The following is a 24860-nucleotide window of genomic DNA, read 5'->3' on the forward strand; positions in this document are numbered from 1 at the left end:
TGACCCTCCTTGCCGGGATTTCTTCTGGTTCTGAGCCGAGAATAGCAGAGTTGACCTTTCTGATCTTGTTTTGTTTTAGTAGATTATCGAGTCCCCGATCTTGATCTGGGAACCTATTTTTCTTTCTTGTGTGTGGAGGGTAGAGCTGTGGCAGAAGACAAACAGACAGACTCTGACGATTCACAGCAGCTGTCTGTGTGTGATTGAGAGTGAGTGTGTGTTTGTTTGTTTGTTTGCCAGTGCAAGAAAAAGAGGAGAAGAGAAGGAAACCGCAAGAAGGGAAAAAGAGGGTTTGTTGGCCGCTGCAGGAACAGAGGTTTTCCACCATTTCCTTTCCCCAGTGACCCTGCGATGGAAATGTGCAGGCACGCGAACAGCATTATATAACAGGTCAGTTCGTCAAAAGTCTCACCTTACAATTAACCCCCCGTCTCCCCCGGCCGGCTGTTCATGACCTGTAGCAATTTCCCTTTGGTCTCCCTGTCCTGTCTGCTCTTGTCTTATCCATTTTTGTCTTGTCTGTCTTACGGCTAGCTGGCTGGGCTTTTTTTTTTTTTCCCCTTAGCAATTGCCCGCGCGCCCGCCATAATTCATGATGTTTCTGACCCCCCGCCTAGCTTAGCACAACGCCATGGAGGAACCTCCCATTGTCGTGTTGAACCCGGAGCAGGAGCCAGTAGAAACACTGCGCGATGTCTTGCAGTATGCTTACCCAGCCGTCCTCCTTTTCACCTTTGTTATCGTAGGCGCTACCGACAGCATCATTGCCGCCTCTCGCAGGGACGATGTCGTGGTTCCCACAATTACAGGGCCTGGGGGGAAGCCCCTGCCCGTCACGAAGCGCAAGCGAGAGAGCCAGGATAACGACGAGCAAGAGGAGCACTACAGCCCGACGACCAAGTCCTTCTTTCGGTGCTGCATGATGTTGGCAACCTTCACCTTTTTCTGCGCCGGCGCCGTCATCGCCGCCCGAGCCTTGTACAACCGCACCGCGTCCGGGGGACATGGGTGGTGGTGCGGGGAGCCCAAGACAGTAAGTCACATCCATCCATTTCATGCCTCTGTCCAATACCATCCCGGAATGTCCTCCTATGGTCGTTTCGGAAGCCTATACCAAGGTGGAAAAAGCAAAGAAAATCATACACAAACAATTGGCTAAGATTTTTACTTTTTCTTCCTCTTCCACAGGTCTTTGTCCTGGGGTCCGCATTTCTATACCTCTATGTGACTGTCACACTTTTCGATTGGGTAGCGAGTCCATTCCTTGTTCACCTGGTTTTCTGGTGCATCGCATTCATTGGCGACCTGATGATCCTGGTCTCGGATGTTGTAGTCCTCACCAGGCCGCACAATGTCATGGTCAACTTGAAGCATAGCAAGTACATTGTCATCAGCGGCACCAATGCATGGGACCAAGCCGACTTGAGCCTGGCAGGGCTGCGCCTTGGCCTGTTGGCCGGTGTGCTCATTGTCTACAGTGCCATGGCATGGCAGCGAAGGCAAAATGAGCGTGCGCGACTGGCAGAGCTATATGCTCCCGATGTCGACGAGACCACGCCTCTGATCAATGGAAATGGAAACGGCCATCACGCGAATGGACATGCTCGAATGGGAGTCAACCAGGGTGCTAATGGCACAGCCGAGGGAATTTCCGCCCCTACAGTTGATGAGGAAGCAACCTTTTACCGACCTGAAAAGCTACCGCATACCACCTGGTATGAATACCTCAGAGGCTATTCGGTTTTCTTCCCCTACATGTGGCCCTCGAAGCACTTCCGACTCCAGGCAATTGTGATTATTTGCTTCATTCTCATGATACTGCAGCGAATTGTCAATGTCATGGTCCCGAATCAGATTGCAGAAGTCACCAATGAGCTGTCTGGGGATGATCTCAAGCCTGGAGAACAGATGACGATGCCTTGGGTATCCCTGGGGCTTCTCATCCTGTACAAGCTGCTCCAAGGTCCTTCGGGTCTTCTCGGATCGGTGAGATCGCTGATCTGGATTCCAGTGTCACAGCACTCGTATCAGGCGCTTACCACGTCGGCCTTTGAGCACGTCCACTCGCTCAGCTTGGACTTTCATCTCGGGAAGAGGACTGGAGAGGTCTTGTCGGCTTTGAACAAGGGCTCATCAGTCAACTCTTTTCTCGAGCAAGTGACGTTCCAGGTCTTCCCCATGCTTATCGACCTCTTCCTGGCCATCAGCTATTTCTTCTGGAAATTCGACGTCATCTATGCTGTCTTTGTCTGCATCATTACGTTCTACTATCTGTTCCTGACAATCAGAATGGCGCAGAGCACGGTCGACCAGAGAAGGCTCATGTCCAATGCCGATCGTGAAGAGGAGGCAGTCAAGAACGATTCCATCATCTCCTATGAGACGGTCAAATACTTCAATGCGGAAGAGTTTGAGTTCAAGCGCTACCGACAGGCCATCAAAACCTTTCAGGCCGCCGAGGCAAAAGTTACTTGGAGCGTGTCATCCATGAATATCTGTCAGTCATTGGTGTTCATGACGGGAATGCTGATAGCAATGATGCTTTCAGCATACCAGGTCAGCACTGGACAGAGAAGAGTTGGCGACTTTGTGGCTCTCATGACCTACCTTAATCAGCTACAGGGACCCCTCAACTTTTTTGGTACGTTTTACCGAACCGTGCAGCAGGCAATGATATCTGGCGAGCGCCTCCTGGAGCTTTTCAAGCAACGGCCCACCGTTGTGGACCGACCCGGCGCCAAGCCCATTCCTCCGTGTGATGGGCTCATTGAGTTCTCCAAAGTACAGTTTGCCTATGATCCTCGACGACCGGCACTGCGAGATCTGAGCTTCAAATGCCAGCCAGGTACCACGACAGCTTTGGTGGGAGAATCGGGAGGCGGCAAGTCGACATTGTTTCGACTGCTATACCGCTACTTTAACAGCACGGGCGGTGTGATTAGAATTGACGGTCATGATATCAAGGATGTCACGATTGATTCTGTTCGACGCCACATAGGTGTGGTGCCGCAGGATACCGTCTTGTTCAACGACACTCTGATGTACAATCTGCGCTACGCCAATCAGAGCGCCACCGAGGAGGACATCATTGCTGCTTGCCAGGCTGCGAGCATACACGAGCGAATCATGTCGTTCCCCGACGGCTACTACACCAAGGTTGGCGAACGCGGTCTGCGGCTAAGCGGCGGTGAAAAGCAGCGGGTAGCAATTGCCCGAACGTTACTCAAGAACCCCAAGATCATCATGCTGGATGAGGCGACGTCGGCACTCGATACCCAGACGGAACAGGAGATCCAATCCCGGCTTGCTAAGATTGGCCAGGGCCGTACACTCCTGATCATTGCGTAAGTACAGCCCCGAAGCTTGCTTCAATTGATAATTGCTTGCTACTTTGGATCGTGCACTAACACTCTGCCACCAGCCACCGCCTGTCTACCATTACCCACGCAGACCAGATTTTAGTCCTTAAGAATGGCTCAATCATCGAAAGTGGTACTCATGAGCATCTACTAGAGCAGGGCAACGTCTACGCCAAAATGTGGAGTAAACAAGCCAAGGCTCAAAAGGCTGCTCAGGATGCCTTTGCGGCTCAGAACAGGGCCGAGAAATATTTGCGCAAAGCCTCGCTCAACGACAACGGGCAGGATGACGACTCGAGCAGCTCTTCTGATGAGTCTACGCGCAACAACCAACGTTGTGGACATGACGGCGCAAAAACTTGACGTCCGCCACGCAATTTCTTGTTGAACAGCGCTTCATGATTGCAGACGCAGGACAAGACACGGAAACAAAGACACAACCCTCCACATTCAACGCAGCGAACGAAGTCTCTAATCGTAATTATCAACTCGAAATAACTCGTATCGACTTCATCCCAATCATTGTTACATATATATTGCTTTCTCCAGGTTTGGAGCCCTTACAGAAGGGGCTCTGTACGTCCAGATAGACGTCTTTCTCCCATTCATCAGCATCAGTGTGGCGTTTCGAGGCTGGCATATACAAAACGGAATCCAAGGAGGGGAGGTTTATGGGTTCCGGATGACGGTTGTTGCATTACATATTTATTCAAGGTGCGCGCACGATACCAAAGAGGTCGGTCCGTTCATGCTTCAGAAAGACTTTCTTCGCGTTTGGTTTCATTTTTGGTAAAAGGCGGTCCTGGAAGGGATCGATTGGCTTCTTACTGCTCTCTTTTCCTCATTATTAAAACCAAAAAAAGGCCACCCTGACTTTCTTTGCCTCTGGCGTTTTCTGTAGTCAGTCAGTTAGTTTTCTCTTCTGTCTGGCATGGATTTGGGAGGGGCAATTGTGTCCATCGTCGAGGCTCATAGTCCGCTGGAAATGCGATATGCGACGATTGGTAATGGTCAAATAGTATGAACTGACTGCATAATGAGAGACGAAAGGGGGAGGGTTTATTTAGAGACATGAAGTGTATGTTGGCATGATAGAACACCACATAAGTCGTGGTGACGGATATGAACACAAAATGACAACCGGACACAATTGGCACAGGAACCAAAAAATAAAACATGCGCTTCACTTCTTAGTTATTCGTACGATACTATGGCGAAAGCCGCTGTGACCATGTAAGCATCACCATTGAGGACATATCTCGAACCTAACCGGTCTTGCTCTTTCCTCATAGCGAGCAAGATTCCAACTAACACCTTCCCTCGGGATAATTGCCTTCCTTGAAGCTAGATTCAAGCCCAAACGCCTTGCCTAGACCAAATCTCCTTTTGCTCCCTCTACTCCTCTAAGGTGCCAAACATGATACGCAGTTACCCAACATTCCCCTCTGACATTTTGCTCCACCTCCACTATACTCTAGAGCCATTATCGCTTACATTGGTTTGATCATTCATTATACAAATCAAGTCTCTTGGCCCACTGCTCGATTACCTCTTTCACCCGACTTGACCATGGACAGCGACACCTTAATCACAGATGGAAGTGGCTCATCGTTTAGTAATGAATCGAACACCAGTGGTACTTGGGAGAATCTCTCAAGTACTTGGAAGAATCTCGAAGCAACCGGCAAAAGGCCATCGCAAGACCGGGCCCAGGCCGCCGTGGGAAAGCATGGGTCAGGCAATGATGACGGCGGCAAAGGGACACAACAGTCGCGTCTCGGCCAACGTCCTCTTCACTGCACGAGTCGGCAAATGATGCGGCCCATGCTTGAAACAACCGAGGTACACTCCTGTTTTATTGCTTCCTTCCTGACAACGTCTTGTCTTTTTTCTCTTCCTTCTCTTCTCGTGTCCTGTTTTTACTCGTATCTTCTTTGCACCAGCACATGCTCACACAAATCATATTCACGCACAGACAAAGAACTTCACAGAAGTGGATTCAACCTGGGATGCTGTATGCCTCATGAGACTTTCTAGTCCACTAGGCTATTTTATAGATATACGACTTCCAGAGAGTGAGATCGTGGATCGCCAGCTCAAGAGGCGGGATGAGCTCTTAGCAGAGCCCATGGTGACACCCAATGGCCCACCAACAGAAAAACGTCCAACGAGGGGTGAGCACTTTGCTTATTTGTGGGCTTTTGCTGGTTTCAAGACGCACATACTTGACGACTTTGACATGATTGAGCAAGAGGGTCACCACAAATGGGGTATTGAACAAATGAAGAGCTTCCTGTGGGACAAGAATCTCCACATCATCATGAGAGGTAACGAGTACAAGCCAGTGGAGGGGACCTGGGACGGAGATGCGAGAACGTCGGACATGGTCAATATGAGTGATCACGGTGGATTTACTGCCGTATACCTCTCAAGTGGAGTGGAGAAGGATCTCGGACAGCGCGCAACTTGGGAAGAGATGCTGGCCCAGTCCACCCAACTAGACGGCCGCGGTATCGTCATTCGCATCAGTACCCTCATGCTTGGGATGTACATATGCGGCAACGGCAAGCTCTCCGCCTTTAGGGCCCAGATGGACGCAGGCCTTGATCACGTGCAAGAGATCGCCACGGTTGGCGATCGGACAATGTTTCCCAAAGAGGTCTTCGAGGATTGCCCCAAGGAGTTTCTCGAGGGCGATGTTGTGAGTTCATGTTTCCGTACTCCGGTCTTCTTTGAGATTCTTGTACAAAGTACCGCCTCTGGGCAATCAATATGAAAATACTCAAGGCGTTTTCGTTTCTTTGACATGATCATTCATATAAAGACACTGCTAACACGAATATCTTGCTTATAGTTCCAGACCACAGTCGTTGAAGAGATGCCGTCCAATGATGAGTCTTCGTCAGAGGATGAAATGCCCTCGGCCAAGAAACTGTCGTCTGTGTATTTCTGGCAGGTCACTGAAAGCTAGGCGCCTTCATCCAGAGCGCGTCCGCTGCGCCCACCGCCGACGCCAAAGTTGTCAAGGTTGTCAACCCCATCGGACCTATCGAATCTATCGGCCCTATCGAGCCTATCAAACCCATCAAACCCATCGAACCCACCAAAATCGGCGACATCGTGAGCAGCAGATGTGGCTTGAAATTGCAACAGTCTGGACCAAATATCAAGTAAATGACGAGGACTGAGCGGAAGCTTTTTTCGGGTTGTAACCATGGCGATTTTGAGACATGGCGTCGAGGATTAGAAATGTCTGGATTTCTGGTATTCTGGAAGCGTTTGCATTTGTATAGAAGCGAGTGTCCATAGATTGGTGTGCCGGCATGAGCGTCAGTCTCGAGTTATTGTAATATACTCTACTTTGTAATATGATATATCCTTTCGCTCATTGTCTTTTTTGGTGTGTACATGACAACCTTTGGTGTGAGATATAATTTTCTATTCCTACGAGGACCCCAGGCAAGTCCTCATTGGCCTGTTCATTCTGACCAAAACTTTTCCTCGACCAAATGTCAAGCAAAGAAGGATTCCTGACAAGACTTGCCGAGACCTGGCCTAGGTGATAGTTATTGCTTCATGTGTCATTATTTTCTTATTATTACTATTATTCTTCTCACCTCCACCATTCGTCCCGCCCTGTAGACGTGGTACTAATTTCCATTGTCCCGTATTCTTCATGTTTCTCCATTACTTCATTATCTTGTTCAACATGATTGTTACAAGTCTGGTCTCTTCGGGAAGGAGAGAGGGCCCTCTGTCCCGTTTCTTCCCAAGGCCCTCCCCCAACTGTTGTGATTCTCAAAACGCCGCTTTGGCCTTGTAAATGTGATGATGCGTATGTCCTTCTCAAGCTCGACTTGAACCCCCTCTTCCATTACTCATACGCCATGAGAGCAATTTTGGGTTGAGATTTTGTTTTTGCTCTGTCGCATTGCATCATCTCTCCCCTCATCTCTCTCTCTCTCTCTCTCTCTTATCCGCCCCATTGTATGAAATGCACAAAAGTGTCGTTAGATGATGTTATTTATTATTTCCTCCCGCTTATTGAGCCGAGTTAACTTTGATCATCTGAAGCGAGTGTCGTAAGAAAAAGTTGTAAGGAAAAGATCTCTCGAACTTTTTTGATTCCCCTTCCCTCTATCCGAGACACTTTTTTTTTGCTTTTCCGACATTGCTATCCTGGCCAAGACGAGCTCTCTCCTCTCAAACAAGCCTCACGGCAAGTCATTAATTGGTCTTCTTTACCGCGCTTTGCCATTTACCTTGACGGCTCCGTTTGTCGCGTGTCCGTTGGTGTCCTCCTTGACCAGCAGCGGTGTCTCCTCGGCCTTCTCCGTCAGCCGCTGGAGCTCAACCTTCTTGCGCTCGAGCTCCTCGCGCTGAACCTCGAGCTCGCTCTCCTCGGCCTCGGAGCGGTCGTCCTCGGCAACATTTTGGGTGACGAAGCGGTAGGCGATGCGCACAATGAAGAAGAGCCAAAAGAGGTTGAGGGCCTGGAGGGCAGCCAGCAGACTGAACGTGATGACCTGGCTGAGGCGGCACTTGTACTGCTGCGTCTCCCAGTTAATCTCAAAGGGACCGACGGTGGTGAACTCGGTGAGGATGGACCAAATGATCTTGAGATTCAAAAAGTGGCGCAGGTAGACCCATGAGCAAACAAAGACGGCAAAATACGGGCCCATGATGGAGCTGTCGAGGTAATTGAGAGTTTTGGAGGTCTAGAATGGGGTAAAGAGAAAAATCAGCTCCACGAAACCACCTACAAGAAGTACAGGTTAAAATTCCGGAAAAGGGGCAATCTTACAGCCAAGAAGAAATCACTGATATCGTGCGTGATATAGACAGCAAGGCCCATGTATGTAAAGTGGAATCTGTAGCTCAGCGCAATGAGCATCAAACTGACAATGTGGTGACCGACCAGCTCCTTGAAGTCCTTGCGCCGCGCCTCCTGGCCCAACACCAGGACAATGGCCTGCTGGGCCCAGTAGGCGGCCTGGAACAGGTAGTAGAATTTGAAGTAGGCCTCGTGCGTCTTGTGGGGGAAGCCTTCGTACATGCCCGTCGTGTTAAAGTACCAAACGGGCGTCCGGCTCATGACAAACATGCCGGCCGGACCCAGAAAGGCAAAGTAGACGGCCGTGTAGGCCTGCTCCAGGAAACGCGCCTGCTTGCCACGGGAGCGGATGCCATAGTAGCGAGCAATCGGCCGGAGCAGCTCCTGCATGATGAATTCGCGCGTAAAGGACAGGACAATCGTGTAAAAGGTCACAAAGGCAATATCCCAAAGCCCCTTGCCGTACTGGTGGGGCGTGGTCTCGGGGTCGGCGCCAGCTTCGAGGGGCAGCTTGTACGAGAGGAAGATGAAGTGGTGGAGCGGATTCGACTCGTTCGGATTGATGGCATAGAGGGCGCCAAAGACGGCCAGCAGCACCAGAGGTAGTGTCCAGGTGTGCTTGGCCGAGAAGCGCACGAGGCGGCTCATGAGAGAGCGAGCCTTTCTGCGCTTCGAGTGCTTCTTGGTGGCGGCATCCTTCTCTCCGGATAGCTGGCGCACGTCGCCGTTTAGGGAGGCAGAGGAGTGCGACGACGAGGGCGGGGAAGAATCGTGAACGCTCGCCAGGCCGCCGGTGCCCAGGCTCGGTGCGCCTGTATCGCCGGCACGAATCTCCTGGCCCAGGGCGCTCGACTTTCTACGCCGACGCGGGGCAGTCGAGTCGGCGGCCGGGAACTGATCGGCCGAGGTGTTGAGGACGGGAAAAGGTTCCGAGTCGCCGGCCATGTTTGGAAATTGCTTCTGTGGGATCGAAACAAGATTGGTCTCTCGGTTGACGCTGGGAAGGGAGGGAAGAGGAGGACTAAGTTAGAGAAGTTGTCACTCAATAAGCTTTAGTTCCAGATCACTCCTTTTTTTTTTGTGCCGAGCGCCCAGTCGACCGAGACGTGTGTAGGGGCGGGATGATGGACTAGAAGCGCAAGTTTTTAGACTTCTGCCGGGTCAGATTACGTCGTTTTTCTGTCTGCTGAGACGAGAGATTCTCTTGTGTACCCTAGAGCTGAAGGAGTGAAGCAATCCAGGAGGGAAGCTTGGTGTTGGAAGAAAGCTGGGTTAGCAATCAGGAGCGTGAAGAGGGAAAAAAGAAGAAGATCGGTCAGTAGCAGACCATGTTTGAAAGTAAATAGGGATAGCTAAGTAGGTACAATAATTTTTTTTTCCTTGCTAGGTTCAATGCAAGTCACCAGGAGAAAGACAGGTAGGTGTATTCTACCCTACGTGCCTTGGTTAGAGGGTACCTTACCTCACCTAGCAGCAGCCATGGACCCTGCTTGCTTGCCGGCACAGTGGAGTGCATCCGCATAAGAACCCCTGTGTCGAGTCCGACGCCTTACTTTTTGGCAGCCCTTTGGCGGGCTTTTGGCAGGCCTCTATCGGTGTACCTACTTCACAGCACCCGTGACATGCCACACAAACCTTTTAAACTGACCTAACGCTGCCCGCGGATCGCCGCCAGTCGTCGGTGGGTAAACAAGGTCCAATCTCAATTTCCTCAACTGGGTTGACCACCACTCATCGATCGGATTGCTCGGGCGCCGGGCGACTCTTCTCTGGGTATCGAAGCATTTAGGTGCATGATTCGTGCGAATCTCCATCGTCATCTGACCTTGATTATCATACTCGGTACTTTGACGCAATGACTCTGGAGTACACTCAGGTAGATTAGGTTATCATCGGAGGTAAGAATGGGAGGGAGGACATGGTTTATATGTAAGACCGACCGAGGATTGGTTTTATTCAAAGTCCCAAAAATAAACCATTGGGTCTCGTAAACTTGATACATGTATGTCTCTCAATCCAATGTGCGCATATGCCATAACGCACGTGTTGCACCTTTAATTCAACGACATGGTGTTTTGATGAACCATTCTTTTTTCTTTTGGTCTTCTGGCGCCATCGCTCAAGAGCACGCGTTTTACGCTTGAGTACGCCAAGATGGTCCGGCATGGGCCCGACGCATCGCTGATCTCATTGCCGTAATAAGTCGCGTTGCGTTGGGACGAAATAGGGGTCCAATACCTACTTTTGGTCCCTTGTTCATGTCTTGGGGCTTTGTGAGTGACAAGACAGAACAACGAGAAGCAAATCAGTCTATCCAATGAGGAACTCCGTAATCCCGAGTATGCGACAAATATCAACAAGTGTAGCTAAGTCATAATTATATATAGTCAACCCTCATTAAATTAGGTAACTTTGTATATTACTGATTTCCAGAGTTTCCTTTACTTATTTTTTTTTTGGTTCAGGGCCACCCACCGAGGCAAAGCGATGTTAATTTCACTACCTCTCTCGTCATGTATAGCAAATTGTAATGCTAAAAATGTCTTTTTGCAATTCACATTACGGTACAGCCTAAAGGGGGGGGGGGGGGGGGGGGGGATATTCACTCCAAGATACGTAAATGATCAAAAATTCATATCATTCATATGACTTTAGTATCGAGCCATCTCCCGAAGTACTCGACGTACAATCGACTTTCCTGCACTATAGTCGTTCTATATACAAAGCTCCTGAGTGCCAGAGCTTAGGTACGGCTGCCCTTAGTCATACCGTAATGACCATAATGTGCAAGATCTTTCCAAATATATATACAATGTGTTTTCCGTAATCCGCGCTTCTAAAATGTGATGAAGCATGCAAATGATAACCCGCTTTTGAACCATGGTGACCCGCGCCGCGCTTAAATCATAATGCAGAGAAAAGAGAGAATACAGAAGTCTTCCAAACCCTCGAACCTCAAGACCTCGAATGGTCGTCATCAAAGACGTCATCTATAGGTCGTCTGGGTGCGGAAGGAGACAATGGTGAGACCGGAGTCCCGCTTGACGAATGTTCTCCTGTCCGCATTCGAGGTGTGACTGGTGACACTGGTGAGTCGACGCTGTCTTGTCTCCAAGTCCTGAGCTGGATTCCGTCTGTTCTCGATACCGGGCTTCGCATTGGTCTCGGTACAGTCGAGGTATTACTATTGCTCCGAATATTCATGGGTGGATGAGGCGTTCTGGGACTTTGCGAATTGCTGATAGCCTCTCGTTCTTCCTCTTCCAAAACCTGGGCGAGTGCAGCACCGCGCCGAGGTGGAGGAGGAATGACGGTCACCTCGAGACTGTCTGTGTCTGGAGTCGGTTTGAGCTTTTCCCGTATCCTTTCGGCTTGCACAGCAGCAAAGTCTTCCCATCGGTCCCTGATATCCCACCAACCTCGACTCTCATATTCACGCGGAGCAGGCTGAGACTTCTGCGTATGCGGTAAAACCTCGGCGGGCGGTGCGTTAGCACCAGAACGCAGTCCGAAGCGGGATCGCCACCCGTCGGTCTTTGCTGTTGTCTCAGTGATCGGAGGATTGGAGTCAGCTACATTTACTGCTGGCGGGCTAGCTGGCGCGTTTTGAGGATTCGAGGAGACTCGACTGTTGGTCCGTGATAGAGGCCGATCTGGTCTTTCATCTGTCGTCCGCGAAGCAGTTTCCGTTCCAACTTGATAGCGCACGGCATACACTGTGCTGTCAGCACTGGCTGTATCTGTCCGGCTAGGCGGCGTCACTGCCGGTGGTGGGCGAGAGATCCATAACGGCGGCTGAAGTAAGCGAGTTGCTGACCTGCCCGTGGCTTGGGCTGTGTTGTCAGCATTTGCCTCTCTCTCACCAGTGTTGCTACCAGATCGGGACTTGTAGCGACTAGCAATGGAAGACATTGCAGGCCACATGTTGCTTCGTCCTGTCGAGGCAGTTCTTGCACTTCTTCCCTGACCACTCTCGCCACTGTCGTCATCGTCTGACTTCTTTGTCCTTCTTCGTCGGGGCCATACGAAATCGGTGCCAAGTCCATCCATCATCTCATCCCCTTCAAAAACTTCCCGCCCCAAAATACCATCCTTCTTTTCTTCTCTTTCCAATGCTTCAATGCGCTCGACCCACTCCCACACAATAACACTGGCTGCTGCGGCTCCAACCCATCGCACATAATCACCCCATCCAGTAAAGTCCGGCTTGGATATGTCGAGAATGAAAAAGACGACGGGAACGAGAATCGATATGACTGAGAGCACAGCAACTAAGCTGATGTTTCTCATCAAGGGATGGTAATAGGCATAACGCTTCTTCATGAAGCTATAGTAAATGACCCAGGCAGCGTAGAGAAGCCCGAGTGAAAGTTGAAATAGATAACTCAACGCCGGTACGGCATCGGTAAAATTGCTGGGTCTCACATTTCCAGGTCCGTTGTATAGGAAGCTGTTGAGAGCACCAAATATAACATCCAATGTGATGAGAGAAAAGGCAGCCCATTTGATAATCACCTTTTCGCGCTGGCGCGGAAAGAGGCGGATCAGAGTCTGAGCTTGCGCGAGCCAGAGGAACGTATCGGAAATAAGGCGAATAACCTTGAGCTGAGTTCCGTCCAAAACTTCATCCTGAAGCACTTGGGCGTTCTGGATGCCCGTGGCATATTGTTCCTCAGCAACCCGGAACGTATCAGCACTGGCGATCGTCAAAGAGATGGCAACAGTAAGAGCGGCGACCTTTTGAAGCCATGGCCGTCCTCCAATGCTAACGCCATTTGATGGTCCATTCGTGAATCCTCTCCGACCCAAGACAACAACTCCTCCGTCCAGAAATGATCGGGGTGCGATCAGTAACACGATGACTAACATGTAAGCAATGATTGTTGTTGCGGCGAGTGCATAACATTGCGGAAATGTTGAGGCGTAAAAGGGATCACGAAAATCTGAGAATTTTGGGTCGGCGGAGGACCCGGTTGTCGAGGTCGTTTCATCAATGCTAATGGCATTATTCCCAATAATGGCCGGCCTGACGGTGATAGGTAAAGTTGTGCAAGAAGGTTCAAAGACTGCAGCGGCGGCCAAGGTAATTGTTTCTCCGTTGCTCAGTGTCAACACTGCATCGGCAGGAAGCTCGATAGATGAACAGCTACTCGACAAGTCCGACCTTGGTAGATGTACCGCGGCCGCGCTCGACGGATGCCGCGCATCGTCCATCTTGGGGAAGACCTGAGCGAGCGGCCAGCCGCTAGGCAACGACGTTGAGGCGGTGAGCTGCGCTATCTGGGGGCGTACGCCATGGAATGCTCCTCGGCCCTTTCGCAGGGCGTTCGACGTTGAGTAAATAGGTTGGAGGTTGAAATGATCGAGGTACGGTGGTGGCGAGAAGTTGGACGTCGTCGTACTCAGGGTTCCGTAATCTCACGCGCGCGTTTTTCTCGGATGATCGCAAAGCGGCGCCACGACACGGCGGCTTAATTCAGTAATTCAAAGAAGTCTTTGCGATGATTGTAGGTCCTTTCCAGATCTCTGATGCTTCCTCCCGTCGCAATATATTTGGTGCTGGTCGTTGGGCGAATTGAATGTTGAAAGGTCGAGTTGTACGGCGGGGATTGGAATCTCGAAGTATGGAGAGTTGCAAGTCTGGGCGCCGAGAGATTCTTGGGAGCGGACGGGAGAGACAAGATATGGGGGGGAAGCGCACGCTGATTTGGGGGGGAAGGCGTCTTTGGTGCAGTGGGCTGGGCCAAACCGGGCCAGGTGTCGCAACGGGTGAAAACTGTGCTAGAAGGGAGCGCGCTAGGTACATGTTAGGTGAGGGAGGCCCCGGTAGGTACCTTGCCAACGGGGGACTGCTGGCCAGGCAGGCAGGTACTACACGTACCTACCTAGGTACAGGCAATGTAGGCCTGAAATGTCAAGGTTGGTTGCGTGCGGTGCACCTCAAGCCGGTGCGACTCTCTGGTCCACGGTCCACGGGCACAGGTATTGATGGCAGGGAATGTAGTGGTAGGTGCACTGTTCCTTTAGGAGGTAGGGGAGCCAAGGAAGCCCCTGTTCAACTGGCAGAGTGGCAGTGAGCATGCTGCACTAGCCTGTAATGGGAAGAGGCATCTGACCTTAAGGTTTAGTGGTGTGGAAAACATGGGCTAGGCCGTTAGGGATCACATCGGCAGGAAAGAAATGGCAACGCTTTTGGGCCACTCAAAACCCATTAATGGACTCCGAGATTGGCTCTTCTAAATCTCTTTTGTTAATCCTCGTCGGCACCAATGCATGTACGTATGTATGTACCTGCCTGCCTACCTACTATGTACCTACCTCTTACCTGCGGCCCTGTTGATTGGGCATCGACTCATTTCAGCAGAGGTCAATCATCATTGCTGTGCGAATCTGTGCTTGATAGTTGAGGTGCGCAACTGTCTCTTGTTGTTGATACTCTACGCGCGTCGAACCGCCGTGTTGTTTCCTTTGGTTGCCATATTCAGTCTGGACGTCTCGAATGTGTTTTGAAATGCCGGGCTGCGGAGTCCAGTCATTGAGGGCAACCAAGGCAGCCAGCTGCGTACAAGCTGGGTGGGGAAACTCATCAATTGTACCACATCAGCCGAATCGCTGCAATTACATTCATTTACCTACCGCATACATTCAGGTAGACAAAGTGGACATGTTTCCGGCAGCCCGGTGCATCGTCTTTCCAGACTGACTTCCTCAACGTGCATACATGGTGGCGACACGGTGTAGAGTGGGTACATTAAGGTAGATAATGTACTCGGTAATATGCGTGCTGCTTGAACTTTGCTCTGCTTGTTGCTGCTGCTTTTGCTGCTGCTGCTGCTTCCTGGTGTGAATGATCCCCATGTCGCATAGTGATAACCTCGTCAACGCGTAATGCACAAAGCAGCATTCCATTGATACCCATCATCGGCCAGCTTTCGGCTTGTCGGACGAGTCGCATTACGTTGTGCCATTTCCATTTGTGTGCATTATAACCATTTCCCCCGATGCGTCCCAGCCCTCGTGGGGTACTTTCTAACAATAAACAGAGTATACACACATGTCTTGGACAACTATACAACAAGGCAGAAAGTAAAGTGCCACAATCAACAGGCTCTATACACTTCGGATCGATCGGCACATCTACACTGCCATCTGCTAAGTCACAAGTCCTGTTCTTTGCAATTAAGCTTAATGCAGTCATCGCGGGAGGCGTTTGTGGCAGTCCACTTACACTGACAGAAGCGCGACCTGCCCAGCAGGGTAAAGACAGCTGATTAGTCGAACGGCCATGATGGCTGTCCTGTAGGGGGAGCGAGGGGAAATGCAACTGCAACCCGGGAAAACACGGGTCAAGAGACATGTGCGAACAAAACCTGCGTTGTAGGGGGGGAAAACAGCAGACAGTAGACCTATCGTATGGCTGTATTGTGCTATCTAGAGTATGATGGAGACGGAAAGAATAGGATCGTGGTAATTCAAGTGGATAGGAAACAAGAGGAGATTGATGCATCTCGTCTTTCTTTTTATTCATCAGCAAAAGCAAACAAGCAAGTTGGCAAGCAGCAGGCCTGTGTCCACCTGCAGTCTGCCCGCCCTGCAGCCTCCAGTATCACCACTGCTACTGCTCCGTTTGATCCTCGAGACGGGAACGATTGCAGCATGCAGGGTAGTAGGTACGCATGTTCACCCAAGTTGGGATACTGGCGCCGGCCCAATCCCAACGGGGCAATATATGTAACCAAGGTCTACTATGTGTGCCTGTATTATGTATTGGCGGATTTGCGGATTCGCGGGAGCAATAGCACATTGAGGGAAGTCGGGGACGTTTATGGTGTGTAGGTCTATGTATGTCTTTGGAGAGAGTCCCTCGCCGAACGAAGCCCGAGAGGAGGAGAGCAGAGGAGAGGTTGCCAGGGTAGCACAGCTGAAAATAAAGGACAACGTAAGGGGAGGGACAATGCGACGCTACAATAACTCCATACTTGTAGTGGACGCATACTCAAAAGATGGACCATGTTGCTCGTGTGAGCCGTGTTTCTTGCCCGTGTCTGGACTAACCTGTGCGCAATAGACTTTGGATCCAGGCTACTATCGAAATGACAGCAGTGAAACGAGAAGCATTCGGACGAATTCGCAACGTCATTCTTTAGTGCCGCTACTGGCTGTCGCGAAGTGAAACTTTCTCAGCTCGAGATCTGAGAGCCCCCCCTTCAAAAATAAACCGTGCGCTTCGAGAAGGACAATGATAGCATTGAACCGGGGGTGAAGAAACTTGCCGACGCAACACACCGGCGCTGGCCTGGGCGCCACGCACCTACGGTAGATAGCTATTCTGCCAGAGAGGAAAAAAAGGTTGGCTCGATGCTTTCTGGATCTCGGAATCGATCACTCATCGGAGCCGGGGAGGTACGAAGACACCGGCTGGTGGATTGCAATGGATGCATGTACACTACGTATATATTTGCAACCCTTGTCGACAAACCTCGCATCTTCCCACGGGGATCCTAAATGCAGGAAGGTCAAGATAATGCTGGTAATTGAGCAAGAAGATCACTTTTGTTGTGGAGATGTGAATGTGGGAGAGGGGGAGGGTGGAGGGGGGGCCTTGAGGGCCAGGCAGTCGGCCGAGCTTCCACTTCTCTTTTCTCTCCAGTTTCTGCACGCGGTCCAGCCTCTTCAGCGGCTCTCCATTGAGGGGGAAAACATTATCTTTAATGGGGCAATCATCCAGGCGCTGTGCGGAGAGATCATGGCCGTCGGACACACAGGCGTACCTCCTGTAGAGTGCAGTTGTAGTAAAGGTCCATGCAGGCGATAGGTGGAGAATAAAGAATGAGCACTGTGTGAAAGGGATGCATACACTGATGGTGGATGGAAGGGGGATGGTCGCACAATCCTCCATACTACCTCTGATTATCAAAAAGATCAAGATTTCTGTCAAATATGTCTTGTTTTTTCTCTTCTCCATACACAGTAGTGCTTGTCTGTTCCAAAAACCCCGCACTCATTGCTTTGCCCGTCCTGACAAGCAGAAGAAGCATGGTGACCGTTGAACCCGGGAAAAGTCACTCGATGCCAAGAGTATGCTTATCTTGCACTGCCGCCCATCTTGGCCTCTGCCCGCCCCTTGGCAAAGCTTGTTGCTCGTGATTTGGCACTTGGCAGTCTAACAACTCATTTCTTTCTCGATCTCTCGCTGTCCAAACCCGACTTTAGCCACGAGACTAATTTCAGGCACGATTCCAAGAACCAGTCTTGTGCAATAATAGCACGGAAACCGGCCACAATAGCATCAACATCGACTCGAGCATTCTTTTGTAATTTTTATATTATAAGTATCATCACACCAGTATGATTGGTGCTGTGTAACGTGCCAAAAATGTCTGTGACACGAAGCGCGCGTGTATCTGCGCCAAAAACAAAAATGGGGTCAAGGTCCCTGAGACTAGATCCAATCAGCAGACACGTTTCTCAAGGTCAACAACCCACACAAAAGTCATGGAACTATACCAAATGTTCCGAAAACTGTACCGATCAAAATGTTTGATTTATGATGTTCCAAAATGTGAAACGATTTGGCTGTTACTCTGCCGGAAATCCTTGAAATGAGAGCCAAGCTTCTTCGTTATTAGGCAGCTTTCTTGCATGCTTACTTACAGAGCCAAGATATGGAGGCGTGCCACATGATCTGATGACAGCTCGATCTCTGGTAACCAGATGCCGCTACCCGATGTCACCCAGGATAATCGAACTGTCACCGTGCTACTTGACTGAGATCTGGGAAGAAAATTCCAGTTGCACAATCTTGGCTTCGACTATTCTTGCCAAGTTCCATGATGCGTATTGAAAATCCCAAGTACAAACGCGTAAGTTGGAATTTGACCGAGGAAAGCGTCATGCAACTTCATAACCTGCATCATGTGTCGAGATTCCACAGGAACTTTCAGTGGTGGCGATCATGTTTCTTGATAGTACGGAAAGCATGCAAGGTGAGTGGTAGTCTGGATGGAGACCACTATAGCTATATGCTGAGAATTAAAACATTTTCACTGGTTCAAAGTTATAATGGTGATTCTAGCAATTTAGTTTCGGCTCATATTATACCCAACAGCCTTTTTGCTCTGGAATTTCTCTGGTCCTTTTCAGGGAAAAAAAAAAAGATTTATAGATGTTATAACTGAGAATATACAGTCCATGTTGGTCCCTTGAGAATGCGTGTATACTGCTTGAACATCAACTTTGGAATCTCAGAACATCACACACAATAATGATGCGGATTCTCAGTACAACTTGCTTTTCAACAACCGGTGTTGAGTGAGCTTCAACCTGGGGATTACGTATTAAATAGGCAGTGACATAAAAATCAAGGTCAACTTTTATATATGAACCCGTGTTCTCATAACTATTCATGGATTTGAATACCGCATCTATCAACCGCGGGTAATAATAGTTTGAAGAGGTATATAGGCGGTACATAATCATGGACGAGAGATACTACAGGTATGAGAAAAGAAAGAAGGCCGCTACTCGATACGTGCCATGACAGATAGCTTCTGTGTTCAGCCTTTTGGAGAAAACACTACATTTGACGCTGCTTGTATCTATCTGGAGGCCCGATCACCTATTTGCCTACGAACCATCTTGCAATATTATCGTCTTGTCGCTTTGACATATTATCAACTCTCTTTAGAAACTCTGCGCTTCGAGTAACATGAAGACAACTGTATACCTACAAAGGTAGATCTACGGTCATGGCAAATCTCAGAAGACCCATACCATTTGAGGGATGATGTTGAATCAAGTCCAAAGACTTCCGATGGTTCTGGTCATAGCATACCCGGTTATAATTCACTGCTGAACAAATCCAGTGAAAGCCATGAGATTCTCAATGACCTTGGCGGTTGTGGCACTGATACCCAAACCCTCGAGCATGAAAAACGGCATGTGAAAGTGGCTGATTGAGATTTTTAAGAATAATGAACAGACACGTGAGCTGCGTAAAAGAGGCCATTTTCCACTTTTCTTTTTGTCATGACCATACTTGGGAGGAGGAAAAAAAAACATAGAATTCATGTTCAAGTTTTCATAATGATTCAAGAGAATATGCCTATGAATGTAGTTGGGAGAAGGGATTCAAGAGTAGGTACCTTGTACATGACTCCTAGGTTCGCTTAATATGATTCGCGGGGAAGGAATAAGAGGCGGCGAGACGCCATCGCAAAATACAACCAACCCCCCGTCGCGCCGCCGCCCCTTGCCCAAGGGGAATGATGCCCCACATTGCAAGCAAGCCAGCCCACTGTAACTCCAGCCTCGCCTCCAACAAAGTTTCCCGCAACCATCAGCCTTGTTACCTTTTTGTCCTCTTGTACCAATCTTTACTTGTCCGACCAGATATCTCAGTCTTCTCGGTAGCCAATTGACGGATTATCTTGCGACATTTGATTCGTAATATTCTTGGATTTTCTCGGGGGGTTGAACCCGTCCGAGCTTCCCAGCGGGATCAACCGGTTCGAACTACTCTGAACGCACCCGACCAGAGAAAGCAACATCAGCTCGAGACAGGCAAGCGAGAACCCACGCCACCTGCTGCGACCAAGCTTCAGAGGTCTCTTGTCGCGTGTCGAGTTGTCCTCTCGCGCACGAAGATTTCTGGGCCGCCGGGTACGAGCAAAGAGGTTTCCAGACCTGGACATCAGCCCATCATGTCGCCGCCTCCGACAAAAGCCAAGCTCCCTGCCGCCGCAGACCAGTACACCTCGGCCACACTCGACTCGGAAGCACGCAATGAAATCTATAAGATTTTGATTCACGAAGGCTATATCGAAAAGTAAGGCCTTCCCTTCTTCTTCCCAGCCCATCTTCCATGATTCGTACCAGAGTCTTGCGCACAAAGAACTGACCATGGGCGCCCCCCCTTTCACCAACAACAGGATTCAGGAGAGGTTACTACACAGACTCCACTCAGATCCATCGAATTGGCCGACAGCCCTCGAGCAGCGCGGTGTCGAGCTCCTGCGCAGCGGCGAGGCCACAACATTTCCCATCCTGATTCGGAAAGTGCTCGATGAGGTTCGGCACGACACCCAGGCAAAGGGCAGCAAGGACCTGTCTTCGTCCAAGAACAATGGCGAGGTAAATGGCAGCGGCGCGACAAACGGCAAAGCCAAGACGGCCAATGGCGCCGGCGGTGCGGCCGACAGCAACAGCTTGGCCCTGCCGGCAGATGTGGTCCAGGATCTGGTCAAGTACACCAAGGAACTCCTCAAGGACGTCATGGAAACCGACGATAGCGACGACGGAACATAGGAAGAATCTGCCTCGAAATCTTGCCCGGAAGCGCTAAGAAAGAGACATTCGACGGCATGGGAACTTTTGGCGGAAAAGGACTTGATCTGACCGACCTGACTACGACGTATGAGACCACGAGAAGAAATGACAAAAATATGAGGAAGCTGTGGGTGAAGGAGGTGGGAACTCGGCCACTTTCTCAGGAAAGATATGGCACAACAGATATGTTCGCGACAACGCTGCTGGGAACTGCTGCAAGGTTTTGTCATTGGAGCAACACGGCAACCAAACCTGTTTCGCCACGTATCTTGGAATAGTCAACATAGCGGCTTGGGCATCCATTGGCATTCGATCCACTCTAACAGAGAGCATCATACATGTTTAGGTTCTTGGCCGTGTACATTCCCCAGTTGTGTCGTCATGTCTGGACACATCACGCTCGCGGCTTACCCGCCGAGTGAAAATTGCATTCCGACAGAAAATCTCCCCGATATACTTTCATCCTCGGTTGAAACCCTGTACATAGCAAGCATACAGAAAGTAGGGGCCAAGTGCGCATGGAGGCGTTATTGCAGTAAAGAAATCCCCTGAACGGTTAACAGAGGCCAGATTTCTGAAGAAAAGGACCCTCTGACCATAATATTCCGTAATAGAACTCGCATCAAACTCTTCGGTTTCGTACATGCATCATTTACACGTGTGCCGACGTTGTGTTACTCACCGCAGCATGACACAGTTATCATGGGATCAATTGACACTTGAAAATTTAGAAGACACTTTCTTATCAGGTCTATCATCAAACTATTCTCATGAACCGAAACGTGAACCCAATGCAAACCGACCTCTTCTTGACTGTCCATAACATGCCGAAAGGGCGTTCAGTTGCAGGCGGGAAAAGCAAAGACGGCCCACTCCGCATGCTCGCCCGTTATTGGCATATCTCATTACCACGTGTCCTTGCCTCTACGATATCTTCATGCCCCGTTCTACCAGATTACCAGAATTTGCTTTGGTCGGAAAAATTAGAGTACAAGATGGGCTGAAGTGAGTGGTCAATTGACAATCTAGTCGTAGAGACCGTCGTCCTCTCCGGCGTTGCCGAAGTTGTTGCTGCCCGAGGCAGCATCGCCCTCGCCACCGCTCGAAGGGAACTTGAAGAAGGCGCCGGGGCCGGCATTCTTCATTTGCTGAGCGAAAGCCTCGTAACGGCGGATCTCAACATCACCGACCGACTTGCGGGCCATTTGCATAGCCTCCTCGAAGTGGCGCTTGGTCAGCTCAGGGACGGGATCCTCGACATCCTCATCGACGTCCATGTCATCACCGGCAGCCTCGCGCTCCTTGGTACGCGTGATGTCCAGAGCGATAGACTCCTTAATGGCAATCTTGGCGGCGCGCTGGGTGATGAAGCCCAAATCGGCACCAGAGAAACCGTGCGTCTTGGATGCAATGAATCTGAGGTCGACATCGCTAGCAACAGGAGTCTTGCGGAGCTGTGCGCTAAGGATACCAAGGCGACCTTCCTCGTCGGGAAGAGGAACGTAGATCAAGGAATCGAGACGGCCAGGTCTGCAAAGAGCAGGGTCGAGCTGCTCAGGTCTGTTGGTTGCTCCAATGACGAACACGTTCTTCTTCGACGTCATACCGTCCATTTCTACAAGAATGATTAGTTGAATAACTCGACAACATTTCATGGGGGAAAGGCTTACCGGTCAAAAGCTGGTTAACAACACGGTCAGATGCACCACCAGCATCACCAACGGAACCGCCACGAGCCTTGGCGATGGAATCCAGCTCGTCCAAGAAGACAATGCAAGGAGCTGCGGCACGGGCCTTGTCGAAGATATCTCGGATGTTGCTTTCCGACTCACCGAACCACATGCTGAGCAGCTCAGGACCCTTGACGGAGATGAAGTTGGCAGCGCACTCGTTTGCGACAGCCTTAGCCAACATCGTCTTACCGGTACCAGGAGGACCGTAGAACAGAACACCTCGCGACGGCGAAAGACCAAACTTGAGGAACTTCTCGGGGTGGTCGACGGGGTACTGAACTTGCTCCCGAAGCTCCTGTTTGACCTGGTCGAGACCACCAATGTCCTCCCAGCGAACGTTGGGAACCTCGACAACGGCAACCTCGCGCAGAGCCGAGGGGTTGGAGGTGCCAAGAGCGAAACGGAAGTTCTCCATGGTGACACCAAGAGAGTCAAGGACCTCGGCGTCAATGGTGTCCTCATCAAGATCGATGAGATCCATCTTCTCTCTGATCTGTTGCATGGCAGCCTCGGAGCAAAGAGCAGCAACATCGGAACCGACGTAACCGTGGGTCTCGGCAGCAATCTGCTCCAGGTCAACATCATCACCAAGCTTCATGTTCTTGGTGTGAATCTGGAGGATCTCGAGACGGCCGGTCGGGTCAGGAACACCAATGTCGACCTCACGGTCAAAGCGACCGAAACGACGAAGAGCGGGATCGATAGAGTTGGGACGGTTGGTGGCAGCCATGACGACAACATTGGATCGAGCCTTCATGCCATCCATCAATGTAAGCAGCTGCGAGACGACACGGCGCTCGACTTCACCGTTGGTCTTGTCACGCTTGGGGGCGATCGAATCAATCTCATCAATGAAGATGATGGCGGGGGAGTTCTTCTCAGCCTCCTCGAAAGCCTTGCGCAAGTTGGACTCGGATTCACCGGCCATCTTGGACATGATCTCGGGACCGTTGATCAAGAAGAAGAAAGCGCCAGTCTCGTTGGCGACAGCGCGGGCCATGAGCGTCTTACCGGTACCAGGAGGACCATAGAGCAAGACACCACGCGGGGGCTTGATACCAATAGACTTGAAGAGTTGAGGGTGGCGCAGAGGAAGCTCAACCATCTCGCGGATCTGAGCCATCTGCTTGCGGCAACCACCAATATCGTCGTAGCCAACCTCGTTGAGGTTGTTCTCCTCATCCTCACGCTGGATAGGCTCTTCTTCGCAGTGAATGACTGTGTCCTGTGCAACGATACCGTACTCCGGGGGATCTACCTCGACGACCTTGAACTCGACTTGTCTCATGCCACCACGAACGATGAACAGATCGCCCTGTCGGACAGGTCGGTATGCTTCTCTAAAGTAGGGTGCGAGGAACACATCGAACAGCGAACCGGTGATACCCTCAACTGTGTCGGCAATGGGCAGGACAGCAATTCTCTTGGCCTATTTCAAAAGTCAGTACATCATGCGGAAAGAGCGCTTCCAACGATTCTAAGGAAACGGTTTCTGAAAGTAACTTACGTATTTGATGTCGGGGCACGGGTGGATGGTAATAACATCACCGTGCTTGACTCGCAGATTGTGGCGGACAACTCGGTTGATGCGAGCGCTGCCGTCATCAAGGTCGTCATCAGCCAAGACAATCAGAACTGTGTCCTTCCTCTTCTTTCCGCGAACGAGGACTGTGTCACCACGGAACAGCTGCAGCTGCTCCATGGTGTTGTTGGACAGAGCAATGATCGAGTTATCATCGTTGGTGGCATCGGTCACCCTGGCAAACAAGCAAGTGTCAGCGGCGCATTCGCAGCAATCAATCAGAAAGCAAGACACGGGGGATACTCACATGAGCTGGTTGGGCTTCTTCTTCTTCTTGAGAATGGCGGTCGAGGTGTCGTTCTCCTGTGCAGCTGTGTCAGATTCCAAGAAAGACTACTAGATGGCGGTGACTATGTTGTAAACCTACCTCCTTGACCTCGGCGCCGGAGACGTCGCTGTGAAATGGTTAACATGGACTCGGCAAGGGCGCCAACTTCTTCGAATGGGGATGGAATACTTACGCCAAGTTGGCCTTCTTCTTGTCCTCGGGTGCCATCGCGATTGGTTACTTGTCGAGTGTTTGTGGTTGTGTTTGACGGTGTAGATGGATGGGTGTTTGTCGGGGAGGGAAGGTACTGAATATGGGTGTATGTAGATGCAACGAGGCTTTGAAAGTCTAGCGTTGCGGGTATTATCTACGACCTGGGAAAAAAGGAAGGTCTGGGATGTTTAGAGCCTTCTCCGATCCAGCAGAAAATCACAGAAAAAAAGATTTTTGGATTGTTGATGGATGGAAAGGTGGTTTGGGGATTGGGGAAGTTGAGAAGAGATGATGTTAGATGGCAGGTCCACGAGTGGTGGTAGTGCCTTGGGGAGAGCTACGTTAGGCAATCCACAGATGATGCAGTGAATCACTGACTTTAGTAGCAGCTGCCCCAGTCGGGAAGCTTAGGCCAGCCGTAGGCAAACGGGGTGTGCTGGGCCCGGCGGCGGGCTAAGGCAAGAGAATCAGAGGCGGGCCCCACTCTCCAGCAGCTGTGGACAAGTGGTCTTTGGTGGCGAGTCGAAGCTTCTAAGTGCTTCTA

The 24860-nt window shown here is 50.5% G+C and overlaps 6 protein-coding genes across 6 annotated transcripts; 3 read left to right on the forward strand and 3 right to left on the reverse strand.

Annotated features, from left to right (window-relative positions):
• Positions 1-631: 631 nt before the first annotated feature.
• PFICI_03831 (uncharacterized protein) lies at positions 632-3722 on the forward strand (the record flags this gene model as incomplete). The annotated part of the gene is made up of 3 exons (XM_007832412.1): positions 632-1033; positions 1189-3344; positions 3422-3722. The coding sequence occupies 3 exons, from the start codon at positions 632-634 to the stop codon at positions 3720-3722; spliced, it is 2859 nt and encodes a 952-aa protein (XP_007830603.1).
• A 1660-nt stretch (positions 3723-5382) lies between these two features.
• On the forward strand, positions 5383-6330 carry PFICI_03832 (uncharacterized protein; the record flags this gene model as incomplete). The annotated part of the gene is made up of 2 exons (XM_007832413.1): positions 5383-6060; positions 6214-6330. The coding sequence occupies 2 exons, from the start codon at positions 5383-5385 to the stop codon at positions 6328-6330; spliced, it is 795 nt and encodes a 264-aa protein (XP_007830604.1).
• A 1270-nt stretch (positions 6331-7600) lies between these two features.
• Positions 7601-9138, reverse strand: PFICI_03833 (uncharacterized protein; the record flags this gene model as incomplete). The annotated part of the gene is made up of 2 exons (XM_007832414.1): positions 7601-8077; positions 8164-9138. The coding sequence occupies 2 exons, from the start codon at positions 9136-9138 to the stop codon at positions 7601-7603; spliced, it is 1452 nt and encodes a 483-aa protein (XP_007830605.1).
• A 2010-nt stretch (positions 9139-11148) lies between these two features.
• PFICI_03834 (uncharacterized protein) lies at positions 11149-13407 on the reverse strand (the record flags this gene model as incomplete). The annotated part of the gene is made up of 1 exon (XM_007832415.1): positions 11149-13407. The coding sequence occupies one exon, from the start codon at positions 13405-13407 to the stop codon at positions 11149-11151; it is 2259 nt and encodes a 752-aa protein (XP_007830606.1).
• Positions 13408-20094: 6687 nt separating this feature from the next.
• Positions 20095-20499, forward strand: PFICI_03835 (uncharacterized protein; the record flags this gene model as incomplete). Its single annotated transcript, XM_007832416.1, has 1 exon — positions 20095-20499. One exon carries the CDS (start codon positions 20095-20097, stop codon positions 20497-20499), a length of 405 nt encoding a protein of 134 aa, XP_007830607.1.
• Positions 20500-21545: 1046 nt separating this feature from the next.
• Positions 21546-24331, reverse strand: PFICI_03836 (Cell division control protein 48; the record flags this gene model as incomplete). Its single annotated transcript, XM_007832417.1, has 6 exons — positions 21546-22135; positions 22191-23682; positions 23761-24010; positions 24083-24138; positions 24203-24230; positions 24297-24331. 6 exons carry the CDS (start codon positions 24329-24331, stop codon positions 21546-21548), a joined length of 2451 nt encoding a protein of 816 aa, XP_007830608.1.
• Positions 24332-24860: the final 529 nt, after the last annotated feature.

Source organism: Pestalotiopsis fici, assembly GCF_000516985.1.
Source record: "Pestalotiopsis fici W106-1 unplaced genomic scaffold PFICI_Scf_2, whole genome shotgun sequence".
Classification (NCBI taxonomy): domain Eukaryota; kingdom Fungi; phylum Ascomycota; class Sordariomycetes; order Amphisphaeriales; family Sporocadaceae; genus Pestalotiopsis; species Pestalotiopsis fici.